The 22,402-nt window shown below is 31.4% G+C and overlaps 2 protein-coding genes across 9 annotated transcripts; one reads left to right on the top strand and one right to left on the bottom strand.

The window, feature by feature from the left end:
* Positions 1–3,372: 3,372 nt before the first annotated feature.
* On the bottom strand, positions 3,373–15,183 carry LOC139872024 (protein ALTERED SEED GERMINATION 2). 4 transcript variants are annotated; one of them, XR_011766846.1, is made up of 21 exons: positions 14,972–15,183; positions 13,278–13,346; positions 12,969–13,046; positions 12,673–12,807; positions 12,485–12,592; positions 12,165–12,293; positions 10,409–10,524; positions 10,209–10,326; positions 9,901–10,006; positions 9,582–9,724; positions 9,319–9,486; positions 9,131–9,241; positions 7,834–7,942; positions 6,712–7,016; positions 6,514–6,604; positions 6,000–6,095; positions 5,854–5,924; positions 5,376–5,503; positions 4,357–4,472; positions 4,123–4,183; positions 3,373–3,660 (listed from the first exon to the last, which is right to left on the bottom strand). XR_011766846.1 is itself a non-coding variant. In XM_071859810.1 (20 exons), the coding sequence occupies exons 1-19, from the start codon at positions 15,041–15,043 to the stop codon at positions 4,375–4,377; spliced, it is 2,235 nt and encodes a 744-aa protein (XP_071715911.1). In that variant the 5' UTR covers positions 15,044–15,182; the 3' UTR covers positions 3,373–3,660; positions 4,357–4,374. The 4 variants fall into 4 exon arrangements, 1 of the variants encoding a protein (XP_071715911.1); XR_011766845.1 differs by having other exon boundaries at positions 4,357–4,456; positions 14,972–15,182; XR_011766847.1 differs by lacking the exon at positions 4,123–4,183.
* Positions 15,184–16,962: 1,779 nt separating this feature from the next.
* Positions 16,963–20,425, top strand: LOC139872488 (uncharacterized). Of its 5 annotated transcripts, none has more exons than XM_071860377.1 (6): positions 16,963–17,045; positions 18,531–18,644; positions 18,747–18,814; positions 18,899–19,084; positions 19,253–19,493; positions 19,825–20,425. In XM_071860377.1, the coding sequence occupies exons 1-4, from the start codon at positions 16,998–17,000 to the stop codon at positions 19,017–19,019; spliced, it is 351 nt and encodes a 116-aa protein (XP_071716478.1). In that variant the 5' UTR covers positions 16,963–16,997; the 3' UTR covers positions 19,020–19,084; positions 19,253–19,493; positions 19,825–20,425. The 5 variants fall into 5 exon arrangements, with proteins under 5 accessions (XP_071716478.1, XP_071716477.1, XP_071716476.1 ...); XM_071860376.1 differs by having other exon boundaries at positions 18,899–19,129; XM_071860375.1 differs by having other exon boundaries at positions 18,885–19,084.
* The last annotated feature ends 1,977 nt before the right edge of the window (positions 20,426–22,402 follow it).

Below are 22,402 nucleotides of genomic sequence, written 5' to 3'. Positions count from 1 at the left end.
AAACGTGACTTTTTGGCCGATATCAATTATCTTAATATAATAATCATAATAAAATCCTTAAAACATAACAATAATCTCAGCTTCTTTTATGCATTCGAATTTATCTTGATTCTCTATGGTTAGAAATAGGTTCGATAAGGTTAAGTAGTTGTAACTTTAATAAAAAGTTATTCTTATCGATCTTTGATATTATGTATGCACCATGCAGTGGCAGAATTAGAAGATCGTAATATGAAGGTGAAAATAATAATTAATGGGGCGAATAGTATAAAAACATTTTACCTCTGAAAATAATAAAATACTACACTAAAGTTGATGTAGCCTTCTAATTGGTGATGTTTTCTCGCTCAGTTTTGGTGGTGGTGTGATCATTTAAAGGGGTCGGTTATGTTTTTCAGCTAGTTTTTGGTGGTTTTTCCGGTCGGTTTCCTGTGATTGTTTGTGGCTTCTTGTTTTGTTGTGGCATTCGGTGTTCTGCCGAACGATGGCACTGGTTTTTTATTTTATTGGTTTGGTCTAATCGGCATATAGGTTTCTTTTTTTTATTGACGTGTTAGACATAGTATCTTTCCAAAGTGTGTCTCCATCATGTTGTTGGGATCGTTTACTTTAAGTTATGTTAATTTGTCGCATTTTAGTCTCAGTTTTGATTCCTTTCATATCGTTGTACTTGTTGATCTTCGCATCTATTTAATGTTATTGTTTTTTTGCAAAAACACAAGAGAATGTTTTAAACACACATTTTTACACAAAAAAATGTTCACACAAACGAAATCAACCACTAGCATATAGAGAGAAAGAAGAAAGAGAAAAAACGTGAATTGTCATTGATACATTTCATCAACTACTCCAATGTGTGAATTGTTTTCTTTGAAATTTGAGTGAACATATCATTTATCTATATCTATATCTATATCTATATCAAGAGTATATATCAAGGTTGGTACTATTTTGTTAGCACTTGTAGAATGTTTCATCAGTAAAATAAGCTATCAAGTGGAAAAAAATTTGAATTTTTAACTAATAACACTATTAAAATTTGATAACATAAAGGTTTTTAAGTGAGAAAATTATGTAGTGTTAATTTTGAATAAATTACATGTTTTATAGATATCATTCAAGTATACAGTGTAATATTTTCTTAACATCTTTTCATGATGATGTTTGACCCCTTTCATAGTCCTGGCCTACCTTAAACAAAGAATTTACATCCCATTCATTGGATACAAGACCATGTTATATTCAACAAAAAGAAAAGCCGATGAATACTAAATTCAAATTGCAAGATTCTGTAACAAATATTTCTCCCCTACTTTTGAGGTTATTAAATTAAATCCAACCAAGGCCCCGTTTATTTTTTTTCTTTATTAAGTACTCTCTCGTCTGAATACATATATGATGTCTGAAAAACTTTAGTAACGAATAAATAATTATCGTTTGTTTTTTTGACTGAATAATTGTCTAAATAAATAAATTTACTAAACTAACCTTATACGTGGGTAGTTAAAATAGCAGTTATTGAAAACTGAGGACTAAAATGGAAATTTACAATTCTTTTGAAATATTTAATTAAGACGCGTCTTATTTATTAAGTCAAAAACAAACACCACTTATGCCACTCCATATCGTAACTAAACTATTCATCCTCTTAACATGTCATATCAGCGCCACATCATCATCCAAATTCTATAACTAACCCATAAAATCTTATAACTAAACACTGCTTATCATGGCTAAAACATCTTCCTCTTAACTGCCACGTCATTAATTAATTTATTTTCTTATTTATTTTAACTAACACAAAAAAAAAAACTATTTTTTAAATAACACTTATTTATAAACACAAAGTCTTCTACAACAAGCATTAACGGATTGTACAATATGCAATAATATATGTACATATGATGAGTGGGGTATTTAGTTAATAAAATTTACTAGTGGATCTCACCAAATGTGTACATGTGATGAAGAAGTATCGTTAAATCTATGGTGAATACCTATAATGAAAACCTATAATGGGTTGGTGCTTATGGCATTATACCTATAATGAATGTCATGTAAGCTTGGTGGTGGTGGGTAATGAACCATAGTGAGTGCTCTTACTAACTTTTCATATTAAGTTCTATTGTATTAAGTCAATTAAGTGAAAAACAAACATGACCCAAGTTCCCAAAAGCATAGACCAAAATATTGTCCCCAACTAACATTAGTTTACATGACATTTGATTTCAACCAAATGAAATTTGTACGTAATTTCCTTTTTTTTTTTTTTTTTTGTTCGGAGAGGAAACTTCTCTAGCGACAATCATATTGGGTCTTCACTAGTGAGTAAACCCCTGGGTGACGAGCCCCCGAGCGACTAGTTTTCTTATATGTTATGAACACTTATGTTTGTAGCATCACCTCGATACGTGATGAAAGGAACATTATTTCGTTGAAGCGACACCCATATAAGTCTTTTTTCAGGATTTGGCAAAATATATTGTCTATGATTTAGCGGTATGTGAAGAATTGATAATGTAGATGTATGTATATCGAATAGATGGTTTAAACCCGTATTTTTAGAAAGAACGGTTACGAACTTCATATATTTCTTTTTGTTGTTGAAAAGAAGTTGAGAAAGAGTTGAATTTTTTTCTCATTTACCCATTAATATCGATATGGATAATCAATCAAGATGTTACTCCGTATTATTTAATCGCACTCGATTCACAGTCTTCTCTTGATAGATGATGTTATTTGTCTGGAATCTATTTGCACACTTGTCATCCCAGACACAACACTATATTTAACTTAGGTACGTGAAGAAGCCGAGTCAGGCTCGAGCAAAGATTGTTTAAAATTCAAAAATTGACTCGTTCGGGTAATAGATAAGTCGAGTCAGTTCGAGCTCAACTTGTTTAGAATTCAAAGATCAATTAACACGCCTCATTTCGAGCTTAATATATAAAGTTTAAAATTGGCTTGTTTGAAGTTATACAAACTCAAGCTCGGGTTGAGATCGACTTGTGAATTGATGTACATAAATCAAAGGCTTGTTTAGACTTACGAGCTTGTGTTTAGGCTCTCGAGCTCAATATAATTAGTTCAACCTCGAGTTCATAAAATAAATGAGCTTGGAAATATGTACGTTAAAACTCGAGCTCGAGCTTTTAACGCATCAAACTCGAGTAGCTCAGCTTTACACCCCTAATTCCACTTCATACAGGGGGAGTGACCTTTGACAGTAATTAGAGAGACGAAGATCTTGATCTTTTATCAAAAAGCATCTCGGAAATCAAAGAAAGGTTCGGACATTATTAGTCAAGTTCACTTTGTTTCTACAGATGAGCTATGTGAATTACATTCCTCGACATAAAATAAAACAAAATCTTAACAGAAAATTGCATTATATAAATAAATGCAATGCGACAAGAATATTACACACAGGCTTATAAACTTTTTTGTGTACACAAGTTTATATTTGTAGAAGCTTTTTAAGTTATAGTTGCATAGAGAATCAAAACTCTCAACATGGACCAAAGCCAAGATATAAAAGATCAAGAATATAAACTATAGAAACATAAACTTAAGATCCCAACATCCAATAACAAAATAGTTGTCGACTCGATATCTGCAGCAGCTCAAACAAAGGACGTTTCGACTACTCACGAAAACCACCTGCCAAAATGCACAACAAGACCGATCAATGTAAAGGTGGCGTGTCGACCTATACTTACAGACCGAGGCAATTTGGGTTATGTGTATATTAAAGATTCAAACAGCTATAAAAAGATGCAGTTAAAAAATAGCTCATTATAGGGAAAGTAAGTTTATTTGCAACAGAAATCGGTGAAAGTTGAATTAAAATAATAGAAGATAGGAGAAAATTCTTAGTTTGTTTTTTTTTTTTTTTATACCCGGTTAAAACAAAAAACAACTGGGTAACTTCCACTTTATACTTGCATAATTATGCATCCTAACTTGTTTTACTACAGAAACTTTTCCCCTATCACTGTTCAAAACAACTGTTTACCTAACCTTTTAAAAAGTAATATTATATGATAAAAAAAAATTATTTACAGATCACAAACCCAAACCATCCCTTAGCACAAATTACCCACCTTGACCTGTGTTACTGACCTGCCCATATTGCTCACCCACGTGAAAGCGTTTATCATGTAAGAGGGTAGACAGTGATTATCTGTTATCAAAATCCTAAAGTGATTAGCTATTATCAAAATCCTATAATACACTAAATAAAAACCTGATATTATAGACACATTGCATATGTTTTGACATTCGACAAAAGTTTCAATCTCTAGCACTTAAAGAAAAGGTTCACGCAATTAATAATAATATAATAATTTTTATTACCTTGATGCTCAGTGAAACCTAGCTCTGTACACACTCAAATGGGCGCAAAGACCCTTCAGGAAATTCATGCATCCGGAACCCCTCTAAAATTTCGAATGGCCTGCAGATATAAGAATCTAAAACTTAATAAATTAACAATTTCCAAAGATTCACATAAGACGTGTTCTAGTAAATTAATAGATCTGTAAGGGGAACCATGCTACCATAGTTGTCAACGGATGCGAGTCTACATAAACACAAACTATAAGTAACACGGTACCAAAGTAATGTTTCCCAAGTCTGGAAAATATAACACCTCAATATTTCTTAAATAAAAATCTCTCAGACTATATCATTAAACATTATATCTATTATGATCTATTACATTAAATATGTATCTAACATCCTGAAATAAAAACATGAAATTAGGACGAGGTGAGAGGGTGAGTTAAATAACCGGGTTTTAGTTCCAGTATATTGCTCTTGGCTTCCTATCTAGAAGGAAAAAAAAAAAAAAAAAAATACATTACCATTTACCACGGACGCAATTAACACTTTTTTTGGGTATCCGACTCGCATTGCGAGCCAAGCGCAATCAAAACTTAAATTTAAAGATTTGAGGCCTAAGGGATAACCAAACTCAATTCATACGAAATAAAGTAATAAACTCAGAGTCAGAGCACTAGCATGAAGAAAAAATAAAAAATAAAACATAACTTGAGATGGATGGATTAGAATAAATCCATAAAGTGGAGATGAATACAGAGATTAATAAATAAAGAAAGCTTGAAAATTTCCTGATTTCCACATCGTCTGAGCTACAACTCAAGTTAACCTATTCAAGTCATGAAAGTGCAAGTCAACATTCGAGCCATCTGTTATTCCAAGTCAGGTATCAAGTTGCTTCTTGGTAGGCTTATGTTGACTCGACTCAGACTAGGTGGGCATCGAATCCGCTGAACTTTAACTATGACGCTAGCAATCTTTGCAAAGATAAAGAAACTATGGTAGCAACTAGCAAGAAAATACTGAACACTTACAATAACGATTCACGGTTATGTGATAATCTTCGCTGATTTCCTTCCATTGCATCTACAATGTCAGCAGGTTCGGGTCCAACTGTTCCTCCAGCAACAATGGATGGAACAGAAACACGCGGGGTCCAGATCTGAGAACATTATATCCATTTGTCAAATAGTGAACCATTATATTCATGTATATGACTATCTATATGAATGAGCCAATATTAAAATAGATAAAACCATCTCCCAAAGTTCACTATTTGATGCATAAAACCTCATAAATTAAATCATATTAACAAAGTAGAGATATTAATACACACACACACACACACACACACACGATAATATACTCGCAACAGAGTTATTAAATTTGGGAAGAAAAAAAGTGTTATGGGCCAACGCAACCCAAAGAGCAGCAAAATCACCAATTTTGACCCGTTACTCAATATGCACCGCCCGCCCACTGTGCATCTTACTCTGTATAAACACTGCATACCTTGATGGTATTATCGATCCCACTAGTAGCTACAACGGAATCAAAAGGGTGCCCTTGCACACAGTTCACAACTGTAAAGATAACAAAGCATTAGCCAACATGAGAGAGGATTTCGGAGAAAAGTGTTAAAGACTGAAAATACATACCAGCTTCATCCCCCATAAGCATCTTTATTAGTCTACCAGTGCTCTTTTCCCAAATAAACAATCTCCCATCATCACTTCCACTTGCAATGTACTCGCCTGCCAGCATAAAATGTGAATATTATATACTTAAGAAGTATATCTTAAATGAATGAAACATCCTAAAAATTTATTCATAACTTAGATAACCATTAACAGAATATAAATTTTGAATGCATATTTGAGACCCTACTTTTGCAAAAGTATAAAATGGTGTCGTGTTTTGATCCAACCCGCTTTAACGGGTACCAATAACTACCCGCATCAACCACTTACGCAGCGTGCTAGAAGCACCCATTTTGCAACTTTATATAACAATTTTGAACCATAAAAAAATCTGTCATGGTTTCTGATTATCAGAGAACGATAATTGATCAGATGAAGCATAACAATGAATATGAATATACATCATAATATCATATATATATATAACACAGTCAAAATTACACAAATGTGAAGAGATGAAATATTTTATAACCTTTTTGTCCAAGGAAACTGGCTTGTTTGATGTCTGTCCCTACATTACAATGACCAACATATCTTTGCTTCATATCTATTGCCCTCTCATTCTGCATTACAAGCAGTAATATACAAACCAATAAATTATATCATCAAATCAGTAAAAAAAAAAAACAGTTGAATCATAAACAAGAGCTAGAGAGAGAAAACACAAAACCTGATGAGTAATTTTTTCACTATGAGAAGATGAATTAGGAGATCCGTATAAATCAGTTGTATGCGAATTAAAACCTCTTTTTCTGTGTATACGGACATTCAAACTGGGCTGAAAATTGTCGGATTCAAGTTCATGGCTTTCATCACCTGATATTGAAGTTTCAAAATCAACTTCAAGCTCCTCATCATAATCAGAGTCTTCTCTTTCAGACATATGTTGTGAAGTATCGTTACTCGCATCTGACCGATTTCCTAAACTAGGAGATCCTCCTTTTGCCTTTTTTGAGACTTCAGCTTCAGTTTTATCTATCAATTATTCACGCAATCAAACGTAAAAAAACAACTGAAAAAGCAAACATTCGGAGTGAAATAATGAACCGCATTCTATAAATGTCAAACGAGTCATGGCATTTAACACAAGCATGAGTTGGAGTAGGACATTGTAAGGAATTAGCGTACAAACACATAGTGAATTGCAAAATTTAAATCACTGGGGGTTTTAAACTTCACGAATATGATGAGATTAAGACTCAATAGGTTGAAGAAAAACTCAATGGACCTTTTTAAGTTTTGGTTTACATTGTCAGGCCTAATTTTTTTCAAGACCCATTTGACCCGAAAGCTTGACCCATTTGACCCAAATTTGAGAGAGTGGGTCTCAATTGCCAGGTATAGTTTGAACCCGAAAGCTGTTGTAGGATATCCAGATGCAACAACTAGACCATCTTGTAATGGTTAGAGCAACATAGGTATGTATACACAGTACATAAACAACTTGGCCACAAATTATATCATCATGACTCATGAGTAAATGCTGTGTTGAAAGATATTAGCGGCAAGGAGTGTTTGTGTACGATGAATTTCAGGAAGCAACTGAGTTTGTTATCTGCAATGTGCAATCCTACAACTGCTAGTAGAACTTTTAAATACACTAAAAGCCAATTTTGACACAAGAAATGCCACCGTGATTCATCAGTTTTATCTAAATCTGATTAACATAATTTCGTTTTTCCCCGGGATAACTAACATTCAATTTCTTTCTATATGTGTGTATTTCTGTGTACATATCTGGTGTTCCAAACTGTCAGATTAGTTAAAGAGAAAATTAGTGATGTTTACTAACCTGAAATCCGCTTCTTTAAGTCCTCCACCATCTCAGCTGCTTCAGGATCAGATGGAGCTGTAAACTGAGCAGCAATGGCAAAATCCATAGCTTCTTTGTGTTTACCTAACTGCTTGGCAAATATACATCAAACATTTAGAAATGACGGTAAAGCATATCCTCCAGGTCATGTAATATTTTTCATTGCATTTGTAATTAGAACATTCTTGATCAAGACTCATATTTCCCATACTTGATAAATCAGAATTCATATATTTTTTTATTTTATTTTTAAGTATATAACGATAATAATTTTAATTTTACTATAGTAAAAAGGTTTTTCACTTCAATTTCAAATTGAAATCCAATTAACCAATTAGAATACAATATTTATTTTTAATTAATAAAATATTATTTTATTTTATATTACTATTGATTAGAGTAGATTGTATTATACTAAAAGACCGATTACGTCTATAAATTATATACTAATATAAGGTATACATATACTTCATAGGTTGGTTTTAAAATTGTTTTATCGCTTCAACAATAAGGTAATACAATTCATTGAACCTTGTGTATACCCAAATTCTAGGACTAGTAAACATGGAAAAAGAATTTCAATAGCTAATACCCAAATTCTAGGACTAGTAAACATGGAAAAAGAATTTCAATAGCTAATAGGCAAGTTAGAAACACCTTTCGTCCACTATTTTCAAACACTTTCAAGTTGGAAACATCATGTATATAGAATTTCCCACACAATAAGCCACCATTCTCCCTGGTTGTTAGTTTCTTGTAACATCAGAAAACAACCAAAAATACCCTCTTTTTCTTCCACATCCATCTTCATCACTCAATGATTAGAAAACAATAAACAAAAAGATACTTAAAAACCAAAAAAAAACCATCCTCTTTAACTAATTTATTCTCTCCTTAATCTAGAGTTTAATACAAACACGTATGAAAACGAAAATATGTTCATAATCTAAGTTTAGGTGTTCATACACAAATCCAATATTCAAGCCAAATAATGTATTATTTGACAGGTCTCTCAAAACCCAAATAAGAATCATTCCTTATCGAATATATAATTTAAAATCCAGGCCCCCAGATATTTCATCCAACATGAAGCTTAATGGTTGAATTCTGCAATTTCTGCTTGGAATTTATTGGTTTTCTAACCTCTACTCGTTACTGACAAAATTATTCCTCAAATGAATAAAGTTGTGTGCCCAGAAAGAGCAAAATTCCTCTATACGGTTATTATTAGTAAGTGCATGATCCCAAGTATTGTAAGCAGTGCAATTAGATATACCTGCAATAAAGCTTCAGCCATACAATTGAGGGCTCTAAACGACGAAGGCTCAAATTCCAAAGCTCTACAGCAATCTCTTATAGCCATATGAGCATCATTTTTCCAATTCCTCTAAACAACATTAACAAATGTCAGATATAGAGTTAAATTTGACATGTCGGTTACATAAAAATAAGGTTTGGGAAAACCTTGAGGAGCAACGCAGCCCGTAAACACAAACATTCATGCATCAGAGGATGCACAATCTGACCATGACCATGCAAAACATCATTGCAAGCCTCAATGGCATAATAATAGTTGGCTCCCTCTTTTAAGGACTTTTCTGCAACCTGAAGCAGCTTTCGGCATTGATCAAGCTGTGAGACAGTCATCAGATTCAAGTTAAAATTTTACAAAACAAAAACAATGTCACTAATGATCACAACAAATGTAGTATAGTGTAGATGCAAACCCTAGAAGCAAGCTTCCACTTTGAAGGTATATGCTTCGAGGTATCAGAGAAATGTTGTTTAGATTGAACGTCCTTCAGTATGGCAGATGGATTGAAAAACTTCATTGCATCATCCGAGTTGTACCGCATAGCATTTGTGTCAGCTAAAAAGCCACAAAACATTGCAATAAGTCAATACCATGTAACATTCTTGACTCATGGTTTAACACTTAGAAAAGAGTTACCTGCTTATATGTCAATAAGAAAACTATCCATTTATGAAATATTAAATTAAAATACACACTAATATAAGATACTACAAGAATAGTCCTTTATATACCAGGATTTAGATCCATTAGATACACATGCTCTCCACTATAATTAAGAAGAATCTCTTCACCATTCGGACTAAAAGTAACATGAGTTAGGTGCAAACCTTGCCTCCCCTGAAAACATATTGACAGAGTAAAAAGCATTCGAAGTTCAGAAGTCGCCATCTACTGGATAATATGAATGAATACCGTAAATATAAATGATGAATTTATTAGCATGATCAACATCATAACTACTTGCAGTTAGTTTTCTTTTTGTTCTTCCTACATCAAGTCAAGTATTACATCATTATACAGATATTGAGAATGAACTAACACGGTCAGAAAGATGGATAGGGCAGAAGTAGTTAACACATGGAGGTGGCGGTAACTTTTGGCGGCAGGAAGATAGTGGTGGAAGCATGCGTCTATCATATAAACGGGCAAATGCATCACTGCAAGCATTTGCATAATAAAATCAGATGAGAAAATTAGGGGCATGAAATGGGCTGTATGTAATAAGAGTGACAAAAGTACCTCCCACCAACAAGAAGCAAATGAGGCCTGGTGCTGCTGATGTCACATGATTTCAGCACAAGTGGCTGTCTGGGCGGGTCAGATAATGATTTCTTTGCTCCACATCGTAAGTCAAGCTGTAATCATACACTAAACAGGTGTTAATACATATAAAATGAGATAAGTTCATCTTCAAAGCTTAAGATAAAAGAAAAAAACAATACAATTTAAAAATTCATTTCAGAGTGTGCATGTCATGAGTGTCACCTTGGAGGTTTCAATGAGACCCTAGACGCTAGAACTCGCCCATTGACTTGTATGTGAAAGCAAAACTAAAGAGACGTTGAAAGACATTCACATAGAAGACCAGTTGTACGGACAATAACAACTTTCTAGAAGAACAAAGATGTCTAGCCACAAAAGATATTTAGTCATATTACATGTTAAACAAATAGGATCAAATCTCAAATATGTAAGATCTCCAAGTTTCTATGCTGAAATTTGTGTAGTCTTGTCTCATCTCCCAGTAATTTCATCTTCTAGAGAAGTAGCTTCTTTAAATAACACCAACCAAAATTGGCATTTGATAATTTAATATTAATAATTAATAATATAATTTATAATAAAGTGCTGAAAGATAACTTAAATAAACAGAATTGGTTGTATCTACTTGGGCATATTGAATAATTACATATGTAGTTCACCTTTTAGGTTCTTAATTTGTTAAAAGCATAGAACCCCAGTAAAGTGATTGTATTATTTACATAAGATTTGTAGTTCTTGTACTCTTAAGTAGCTTGTTTATCTTTGTTATGGGTTTGAATGGTACACGTGCGAGGCACATGAGGTCCAAATGAGCTGCACATGCATTCTGTTACGATCTGTTATGAATGTTCGACTGGTTCATAGTATATGTAGCTGCTTTAGTTTCATTAGTGATTAGCTTAGACTTGTATGTGTTTGTAAACACCTTTCTTCTTCCTCTATCTATGTAATACTCTGAATCAATCGATTATTCAATAATCATTCGATTAATTCAATTGTTAGTTTCATCCAACACTTATTCTTAATCTTGGGTGTTCGTCAAATTAGCTTGTGATCTTCTCCAATTAGTATTAATTTGGAAGATTCATAACAATCTTAATGTATGTACTATTTATATGAGCAGTTTAGCTAAGCAGCAGTTCACTCTTTTATAAGTTTCTTTTGCAAAAGAATTTAAGTTGCAACCCTCGTTAGATTCTTGCTTAAGTGGCTGGTTGACGTGATGTGCTTTTCCCTGACAGAGCTTATCTCGTAGTGATCACTAATTTGTTTGAATTAATTCAAACTTATCACAAACATCTACTACACTAGAATTGTTAATCTGTTACGGTTCATCCTGTATCTCTATCTAGAATGCTAAAGATGTCTTAACTATTATCTCCAGTAACAGTGCAATCATAGAATTGATGTTCGAACTGTAATTCCCAGTAAACAGATTAATGTTGATGTATCAACTGACAACATTAATTTCAAAAGATGATAGATTCAGAAGTAAGCTTTTAACATCTATACGCCCAAGATAAGTTCATGCAAAGTGTCATTTATTAAAAGATAGTATATAATTTAGGGTTTCTGGCAGATCATTAATTACAGATCTAGGCTCAAGACCCCAAGGAAGCACGTCTAAGGTCTCCAGTAACATATGATTATAAACGATATCTTTCCATAATGTTATTCAGATAAATTAAGAAGATTATCACATTATCACATATATTATAAAGTTCATACTTACTAATACATTACGACATTCACGTTGAGAACATCCAGCAGGAGGACAAGTAGTGATCTCCCGGAAATCGTGTTGTCTCAAAGTCCCGTCCTCGCTGGCACTCCATACCACATTCGGATTCCCAGGTTCAACCTGCAACAAACGAGAGTTATCAAAAAGATGCAAGTGAAACGCTTAGACAAACAAAGAGGATGGGATAACTATAGAATACATTACTTAATCTAGTGAATTCAACCATTTGGAATCATAAAAAGCAATGCTAAAAAGAAACTGATATCAATATAGAAGCATACATTATGAATAAGGAACAAAATGTATCTTACAGCTAGCTTTTTAACTCTCCTGGTGTGGCATTGGAAAAGTGCTGATGGATTTAAAGTGCTACCTTCGGCTTCATTACCACCTAAGCGAGACAAATTAAATAGCCGAACCTAGAACCATGATTTCCAATTTTAGTAATTATTAGAACAACATGCTAATGAAGCAGTATCGGGTAATGACAGAGGATTACATCAGCATCAGCAGCTCCAGATACAACCAACTCGTCAGACGTTTCAGGGACAAATTTGGTACAAAATATGTTTGCAGTATGACCACTATCGATAGAATGCAAGAGCCTGCGCTTATCGAACCTCCAAATATTAACCTACAGCAAAATAGAACTATATTACTTTAAGCTTTTGACTTGATATTTGAATGTGTAAGCCATTGACGGGAACAATTATACAATGGTCACATTTGCAGAATGTAATCTCAAACAAGTATAAAATAATTTAAGATGTACTAAGTTAGTGCAAGAAGCCATACATGAGTATCATCAGATCCAGATATCAAAAGTGAACCAGTTGAGTTCCACGCAATAGTATTTACACATCCTTGATGTCCCTAAAATTTTTATAAAAATAATAAATGACTCACATTAAATATGAAAAGAACAATAATAAAATAGGCAACTGTTATTATTTCTGAGACTTTAATATATCCCACCATGTTCCTTTCTCTCCGTTGGAACTAAACATATAGAACTTGAAATCAGCCGATGCTGGTACGTGTTGACATTAGTATAATATTATTTAAAAAGCAAGATATAAAGAAGTTCGAAAGTATAGTACAGACCTCCAGTTCCTTTTCTAGAGAAAGCCTTCTAATGAGAGACGAATGAAATTGCAGACTGTGATTTATATCCTGTAGTACCACATAATAAAATTTAAAACTTATAAAAATTCATCAGTGCCGAAAGACATTAATGATATCAGGTAAGCAAGGCGAAACATGAGCATAATGAAAAAAATTATGAAAAACCTCTAAGACATAACGTTCAGCGACATTAATATATGGGGTTAAAGTAAGTTAATGGAGTAGAAGTATAAAAATTCATAATTATTCGTAAAGACAAGTCAGTTACCATGGTTGTAAAAACCAGGACTAATCCCCGATTAATCAATTTGAGAAACAGGCCATCCCTACTTGACCGAAATCAACGTCGGAGTCAGCGGGTCAAAATTGGTTAATGGCCAGATTTAGTTGGTCTGGTCAAAGTCCATCCGACTAATTCTCTATTAATCCCCGACTTGGGCCATTAGTGCGTACAAGGTCCCGTCCGATTAATCTCCGACTAGTGACTTTTACAACCTTGTTAATTACATAAATTTAACAAACCAAAAGACTAGTCAGTTACATGGGTTTAACATTTGAGCGGTATACCAATAAGGAGATCCCTAATCTCCCCCTCCTGATAAGTCTCAAGTAAGTGGCACATTTTACTCGAACCTAACTATAAAACAAACTAACTTTCCCTTTATTCTCATTTTCATGTACTGTTCTAATCCTTTACTAAGATTTCATAGTATTACAATGATGGTCACCACCTAAACATTAATACACTTTTCAATTGTATGTATTCAACGGGTCACAGCTATTGGATTGTAGAGTCAATCCATTACATAGAGAAAATTATAAAAACGATCACCTCCTAATATCCTTGTAGAAACAAAGAGAATATGTGCACTGTGTTCACCTCTTTTTTAGTGATAAAACATTAAACTTGCCAAAACTTGTACTACAATGATCCCACAAGGATCAATACATATGCTTTTCCTAAAGAGTAGTTTTCTTACATGTACGATTCCTAAACTTCGAATATTTCACATTACGGCTAAATGAGGGTTCAGGGACGACAGCATCCTTCGACGAACCATGTCAACAGCACCCGCTGAAGTCTCTAATAATTTCACTTAACAACTTTACTGTGTCTAACTTGTGCAACTGAATTCACTGATTTGCCTAATTATCGAGCTAATTAGTTCTTTTCAGCCACTATATCTGTTAATTTCCTCTCTTAGGTTGCTAATCACGCTCTTTCGGTAAACATATTTATATTTATGTTCTTAAATGATAATCTAGACCATGATTCAGTGACCTTCTATCACAAAAATCCCGGCTCTGTCCCTGCGAAAGTTACTTCCTAAAGTAATATAGCAATCAAAATACATGTTATATTGGCAAATTAGCATGAACACATTTTGCAATTATTGTAATATAAGAAGAACAAATTTTGATAAATCAACGGCTTATTAGCAATAACTACACGTATCACTTCATACAAACCTAATCAAACACATAATACAAAGTCTAAATTATAAACAACGAAACAACTATATACACAAAGTTATAAGCCACAAAAAATCAAAATTAAATTTCATTTCAGTCAAATACCTCATTTCACCACTAAACATAACAAAACACAAAATTATAGCGATCACAATAGCAAAACAAATTAAGGCTACAGAGTGGATTAATAGATTACTTACGGAGCGAACATTTAATGTTCGAGCATCAATGAAATCGGTGATGTTGCCATCGTGAAAGCAGAGCGATTCCATTATTGTTTAGTGATTGATTGATTTAATTTATTGATGATGATAAAATCACAAATGAAAGATATAAATAAACCCTAATTTATGAAATGAGGATTATGATTCACGTACTAATGTTAATGTTAATGTTAATAGTAGTCGGTGTGTAATGTGTGTAGATGGTTCTATAATAAGCAAAGGTAGTACAGGCGAAGAGCATACGGAGGACCTTATTATTCTGTCCAAATATTAACTTTCCCATTTTTAATTACATTTTTCATGTACCGTAAAAATAAAATAAAATCTTAAATTATATACTGTATTTTTATTTTATGTACCATAAAAATAAAATAAATACCTATAATTAAATCTCAAATAAATTTTTTTCCTGAGTAACAAGAATTTATTTTTTCCTGAGAAACAAGAAATATTATATAGTAGATAATGAATTGAATCATAAGACAGATGAAGGATGATGAAACAATATTAGAACAAGCAAACTAAACTGATGAACAAAGCTACTAACATTTACTTGAAAAGGGTCCGGTAAGCTAATAGTTATTATCGACTAATGGTCTTTGATTGATATCCACGGAGTAGTCTCCCAAACATATAATTAATGACCGAAACATAATTGTGCAGTAGTAGTCAAGTACAATGTCTTTAATATGTCGAAGAACATAGCAGAGCTCTATTTCTCACCCACCAAATAGCACATATTGTAGCAGGGTCGATTAACTTTCAAAACTTGAAATCTCTAATGCCATGTCATAATACCAATTTGAAGAAAACGCCGCTAACGAGGATGAAATAAACCACCTAACGATCCACCATCAAAGAAGGCTCAATCCTATGAGGTTTCATAAATTGTAGGTATTTAAATTTCAAAAGTTGTAGATATTTAACTTGGGGTTTATATTTTAGCGTGATCGATGGTAACTTCTTAATTTTAAAGTTGTGAGTTTGAGTCTCGTCGTAAACAATTTAAATAAAAAAATATTGTAGATATTTAGTGCAAAGAATATAGGATATATTTATGCTTTCCTTGCTTGATTTTATAGAATCCTATAAATAGAATTGTTTCAATATTATATTTAGTGCAAAGATAGAATCCTATATATATACTAGTGAAATGACCCGTGAAATTACGGGTTTGTTTAAACGAAACAATTTAATGACATGTTTTAGGTATTAAGTGAATGTAAATGTGTAAGTTATTTATTTTAATGACCCGTTTGACTAAGAAACTTGTCGTTGTTTTTACAAATATATAGAGACATGTATTTTCGCATACATATGTAACGTAATTAATTTCGTAAAAAGAATCCATATTTGAATATTAATAATATAATTATAATTATTTTATTAAAAGTAAATAATAATAATAATAAAGTTTGCTCAAAATTGAGTATTTATATTTTTAATAATAAGAATAATTATTAGTAATAATTATGCCTTTTAAATTTTTTTTTAAAAATTAAAATTACAATTTAGGAGAGATTAGTATTTCCTTTTATAAAAGATTTCGTATTATTTTTCTAATTAAATTAATATATAATTATGACATCATCATTATGAAAATTAAAGAGTAATTAGCTTAATGATGACATCATTATTTTAGAGCTATATATATATATATATATATATATATATATATATATATATATATATATATATATATATATATATATATATATATATATATACGAGTATAATCAAGAGGGAAGTGGTTTTTAGGAGGGAAGGGGGAAGCTCATGATCCCACCCTTGGTTTTTGATCCAACAGCCCGTAATATCCCATCTCCCTCTTTTGTTCCAGCTTCCTCCCCCTATCCTTTATTTCTATTGTTAGGGTAATTTTGTCATTTCATAATTACTTATATTCTTTACATAATTTCATTTTTGTTTCCTTTTTTCCTGAATCATTAACTGATATTATCATTAAATTAGGGTTTTGTTCGTTCGTCATCAATGCGCAATTATGAGTACGTGTTTCGCTTATGAAATTGAGACATACAAAATCTATCAGGTTTCATATTACGGTTTCGTAATTGTTAAATTTGAAAATTTTAGGTTTAATTTGTGTGTGTATTGTATAACGTTTAATTGCGTTTGGATCCAGAAAATTCGTAATCGTTTTGTTGCTATGAAGATGGAATGTTAGTTTATGTGTAATTGCTTTAATATATTATTTTTATTTTGATCTGATTCCCTGTTTATAGCTTATATTCATTCCGCTTTCTTATGTTTGTGAAATTTGATTGAAGTTTAATGAAATCTGCATTAGTTAATTGCTTCCTAATTAGGTTTCTAAACGATTTTCTTTTTATGTACTTAGTTTAGTTTCAGTTTACGAAAATTACACAAGTAATATGTTTTTTGTTGATTATCTATTAGATTTTCTTTTTCGATTTTAGATTCATGTACTTTACATCTGTTTGTGTTGTAATTAATTGGGAGCTAATAGATTCATTAGTGTTTAATAAAATTAATGAGACACGGTGGAGAGGTTTTGGTGAGTAAGGAAATGCATATGAGGTGTTTGATGTAATGTAGTTCATAGCTCTGAATATACAAGAGATTTCATCTAGTAGATTATACAATAAAAACTTAAGAAATTATTATTTATTCATCTGGAAGTGTAGACCAAAGGAAGAGAAGTTGCTGGTTTAAAAGCCAACTTGACGGCATTAACTTGGATCTTGTTATTTTATTGGGTTTTGTGAGACTACACGGACATTAAAGTAACTTGCTTCATTGTAGATACTTGTATATGATGATGGATTCAATATTTATATTCAGACGATAAATGAATAAGTTTATCAATCAGAATTATTCAATGTCAATGCTTGCTTGTTATCATATGAGAGTTAAACACATGTACGTGAGTTATGATAGAACTACTATGCTGATGATTTATATGATTAAATCGGTTAACATTTGTATGTTTGTATTGATAGAGTTATTGTTTAGTAATGCTAAGTTGCAGGTGGATCTATCTTTTAAAAGGACCATAGTAGGACATGAAACATGAACATGAGTTGCGGCTTACCCAAAACTATGTTGTTTATGAACTTGATTATCAGTGGCCATTTCTATTTTCTGACATTCATTAGACTCCTAACAAGTCACCACCCTGCCCCTGCTCAATTTTAGTTATTTTTGTCAACCACTCGGTCAAACTAGTATTAACTCGTTCAAACTCATGGTTTGAAATTGGTAAAATGGTTGAAGGGGTTAAAAGTTACTCAAAATTTATTGATGATGATACCTCACAAAACATTTTATTACATATTTGAAATATAGGCACTTTTTCATACTTTTATTTAATACAATTTGATAAAAAAAAAATACATGGACAAAAAGTACTTTTATCCAATTTAATAAAGCCCAATTCTACATAACCTATTATGAACTGTTGCATAACCTACTGATAGACTTTGTTTTCTTTTTACAGTACATTTGTTAATGGTCTATTGTATTAACAGGGTGATGAATATTATTGTGATTTCAGGTTGGTCTCCCATTCAATGAATCCATAGTAGTAAGAGTTAATGGTTGCCCTAATGAGTTTGAACGAGTACAACATATATCCAGGACTGCAATGACTCATGTTTCTCGAACTGAAGTATGTAAAAATTTTACAGTTCTTTTTAATAAAGTTAGTGATCTGTTATTGCTTTCTTATAGCTTTTTGTAATTATATTCTTAATAATAGTGACTTTTTTAGGGGTTTCATCTTGCCGTGGTTGACAGACGTCTTGAGAAACTTAGAGAAGTGGTGCTAAGAAATTGCAGGTCAGCGTGCTTACTATGGTTATATGCAACATTCGAGCATTTTTGCATTCCATTAAAATAGTTACTTTAGAACCAATGTTGCAGAACTCAGGAATTACTTGGCAGAGCACTTGTTTTTTTTGCAAAAATGGGACTACTCGCAAAGTATTCGGTCAAACATGGTCAAACTCAAGTTAAACTCGGTCAAACTCGTTCAAACTCATGAAGGGGAATGGGAACACAAGAAGCAGCACAACATATGTCCTAGCCGTGATTCTACCTCCTTCCCTGGTTTAATTATCTTCTTCACGTCTCAATAATTTTAGGGTGCTAAGGGTAGTTTTGACTTTTCCTGATTATTTATGTTCTTTGTTTAATTTCGCTTTTTTCTTTATTCTATTTTGCTCGTCAATTTATTCAGTTTCATCATCTAATCGAGTTTCACATGTTTGATTTCAGTTTCAATTCTATACGACTACAACCACTAATTAACCTCCACCAACATTCGATATCAACCTTCGCCACCGCACAATTATCTCGCCGTCTTCTCCATCTTCAATTTAAGCTGTCGAATTCATTACTCGTAGACAATGACATCTTCAATTTGGATGATATATGAAGATTTTCTAATTCAAATGATGATGATTGTGAAGAAGATGCAAATATTAATTCTTCTTTTCCTTCTACAAATCCTTCAAAGGTATGCATCTTCACTAATTCATTAATTTTTATACTGTTTTCATTTATCGTTATCTAGCCCTAAAAATTATAACTTTCAGTTTGATAGGATAATTATGATTATTTAGGTAAGTTCTGTGAATATGGATATGATAATGATGATTATTTATAGTATGTTGATGATTAGGGTATTACGGAGTATATTTCTACTGAAGACGATTATTATGAAAGTATTTTGCGTACATAACTACCTACTACATGTCTTGGTTTACTATTGTGTCTATTACTATGTATTACATTATAGATTAATTAGTGTTAGATTTAGAAGCAGCATGCTAACTGAGTTTTTATAGTTGTAACAGGCTCAAAGTCATATATATCAGTCGATTTTAAAAGCATACAAGAGTACCACCTCTATGTATACGCACGACTTAGGTATACAGCGGGAATCACAGTAATATGAAGGATTTGTAGGGCTAGTATGGGATGAATGTTACCACAAAAAGTTACATTATCTTTCAAAACATGCATTCAGATACATTTTTGCATCTGTTGAATAATAACAGCTCAAGTAGCAGGCGAAAAATTATTGATTTGCAGCTTATAATGAGTCTCATTGTGTAGTTGTTGATTGGGTCTGCTTGTTTAAAGAGTAAAATCACAGCTGTAATGAGGCCAAAGTACATGAGGCATATAATTTGAGGTAACTGTAAAAGAGTTCAAATGCAATTTATTGGAGGTAGGTTGTAAAGGGGTACAAATGCAGTTTAGCTTTGGAGTTCATGGCTGGTCAAAAGGAGTTAAACTTTTCTTTTGGTTTTTTCTGTAACCCATTTTGATTTGTAAACTATGAGTTATTCACACCAAGTGATAAGAGCTTTTGCATTTTCAGTTTGTTGTTTGTGAGAATTGAGAAAGTACAGCTTTATTTGTTCATTGTTTTGCTTCTTTTAAGACTTGGATTGTTTTTTTTTTTTTTTTTGGTAAAGTAGTTGTAAAAGTTTCATTCTTTTTTCTTTATCATTTGATTTTCGATAACATTACACTCGATGATTATTTAAATTTCAATGTACTTTCTATTTTGCGTATATTAGTAAGTATATTTTTCAATAATATTACACAAGATAAATGTTTTTATTTTAATAATTATTCACATTTAAAAGTTCTATATAGTTTTTGAAAACATTACTTATGATGAATGTTTTAGTTTTAATGGTTATTTACATTTAAATGTTCCATATTACCTGGTTAATGTTTTAAATTTCATTTTATATCTATTGAATTTTCATAATTGAATCCATTTACATTTAAAGATATAATATTTTACTTTTCGATTGCATTACACATGATGAATGTTTTAAATTTCATTATATTGTTTTGGACTGTTCATCGATAAATTCATTTACACACAATGATTGTCTTAATTTTAACAATGATTCATTACATTTAATTTTTTGATAACATTACACGCGGTGAATCTTTTAAATCTCATTGTACTTCTTTATATAAACTTTTCGTAGATGAATATATTAATAAGTCTATAAATCGATAATATTACACACGATGAATGTTTTAAATTTTTTCGATAACACTATACTTTTAAACATATTATTGTTTTCGATAACATTATACTCGATTAATGATTTAAAATTTTAGTGTACTTCGTATTTGAAATTTCATAGATTAATAAATTTATTTTATCATAACATTAAACACAACACGATGAATGTTATAAATTTCATTGAATCTTTTATTTGGACTATTCATATGTAAATCCATTTATAAATTGATATCATTACACAAGATGAATGTCTTAATCTATATTTACATTTAAAGATATAATATTTTATTTTTTGATTTCATTACACACGATGAATGTTTTAAATTTCATTATATTGTTTTGGACTGTTCATTGATAAATTCATTTACACACGATGATTGTCTTAATTTTAGTGATGATTCACATTTAAAACATATTACATTTAATTTTACGATAACATTACACGCGGTGAATCTTTTAAATCTCATTGTACTTTTTTTACATAAACTTTTCATAAATGAATATATTAATAAGTCTGTAAATCGATAATATTACACACGATGAATGTTTTAAATTTTTTCGATAACACTATACTTTTAAACGTATTAATTTTTTTGATAACATTAAACTCAATTAATGATTTAAAATTTCAGTGTACTTCGTATTTAAAATTTCATAGATTAATAAATTTATTTTTTTCATAACATTAAACACAACACGATGAATGTTTTAAATTTCATTGAATCTTTTATTTGGACTTTTCATATGTAAATCCATTTATAAATTGACAGCATTACACAAGATGAATGTCTTAATCTATATTTACATTTAAAGATAAAATATTTTATTTTTCGATTCCATTACACACGATGAATGTTTTAAATTTCATTATATTGTTTTGGATTGTTCATTAATAAATTCATTTACACACGATGATTGTCTTAATTTTAACAATGATTCACATTTAAAACATATTACATTTAATTTTTCGATAACATTACACGCGGTGAATCTTTTAAATCTCATTGTACTTTTTTATATAAACTTTTCACAGATGAATATATTAATAAGTCTATAAATCGATAATATTACACACGCTGAATGTTTTAAATTTTTTTGATTACGCTATACTTTTAAACATATTATTGTTTTCGATAACATTGTACTCGATTAATGATTTAAAATTTCAGTGTACTTCGTATTTGAAATTTCATAGATTAATAAATTTATTTTTTCATAACATTAAACACAACACGATGAATGTTTTAAATTTCATTGAATCTTTTATTTGGACTTTTCATATGTAAATCCATTTATAAATTGACAGCATTACACAAAGATGAATTTCTTAATCTATATATACATTTAAAGATATAATATTTTATTTTTTG

This window comes from Rutidosis leptorrhynchoides, chromosome 10 (genome assembly GCF_046630445.1).
Source record: "Rutidosis leptorrhynchoides isolate AG116_Rl617_1_P2 chromosome 10, CSIRO_AGI_Rlap_v1, whole genome shotgun sequence".
NCBI lineage: Eukaryota > Viridiplantae > Streptophyta > Magnoliopsida > Asterales > Asteraceae > Rutidosis > Rutidosis leptorrhynchoides.
Note: the sequence above shows the minus strand (reverse complement) of the source record. Positions and strands in the feature narration are given on the sequence as shown.

Excerpts from the sequence above, each read along its gene's own strand:
- LOC139872024 (XM_071859810.1), bottom strand. The coding sequence starts at position 15,043 with ATGGAATCGCTCTGCTTTCACGATGGCAACATCACCGATTTCATTGAT. Across the intron at positions 13,047-13,277 it reads CTCTAGAAAAGGAACTGGAG|GGACATCAAGGATGTGTAAA; the intron begins GTCTGTACTATA and ends TAAAAATTTTAG. Across the intron at positions 7,017-7,833 it reads CTTAAAGAAGCGGATTTCAG|ATAAAACTGAAGCTGAAGTC; the intron begins GTTAGTAAACAT and ends AATAATTGATAG.
- LOC139872488 (XM_071860375.1), top strand. The coding sequence starts at position 16,998 with ATGAGTACGTGTTTCGCTTATGAAATTGAGACATACAAAATCTATCAG. Across the intron at positions 17,046-18,530 it reads AGACATACAAAATCTATCAG|GTTGGTCTCCCATTCAATGA; the intron begins GTTTCATATTAC and ends TTGTGATTTCAG. Across the intron at positions 19,085-19,252 it reads TGATTCTACCTCCTTCCCTG|TTTCAATTCTATACGACTAC; the intron begins GTTTAATTATCT and ends GTTTGATTTCAG.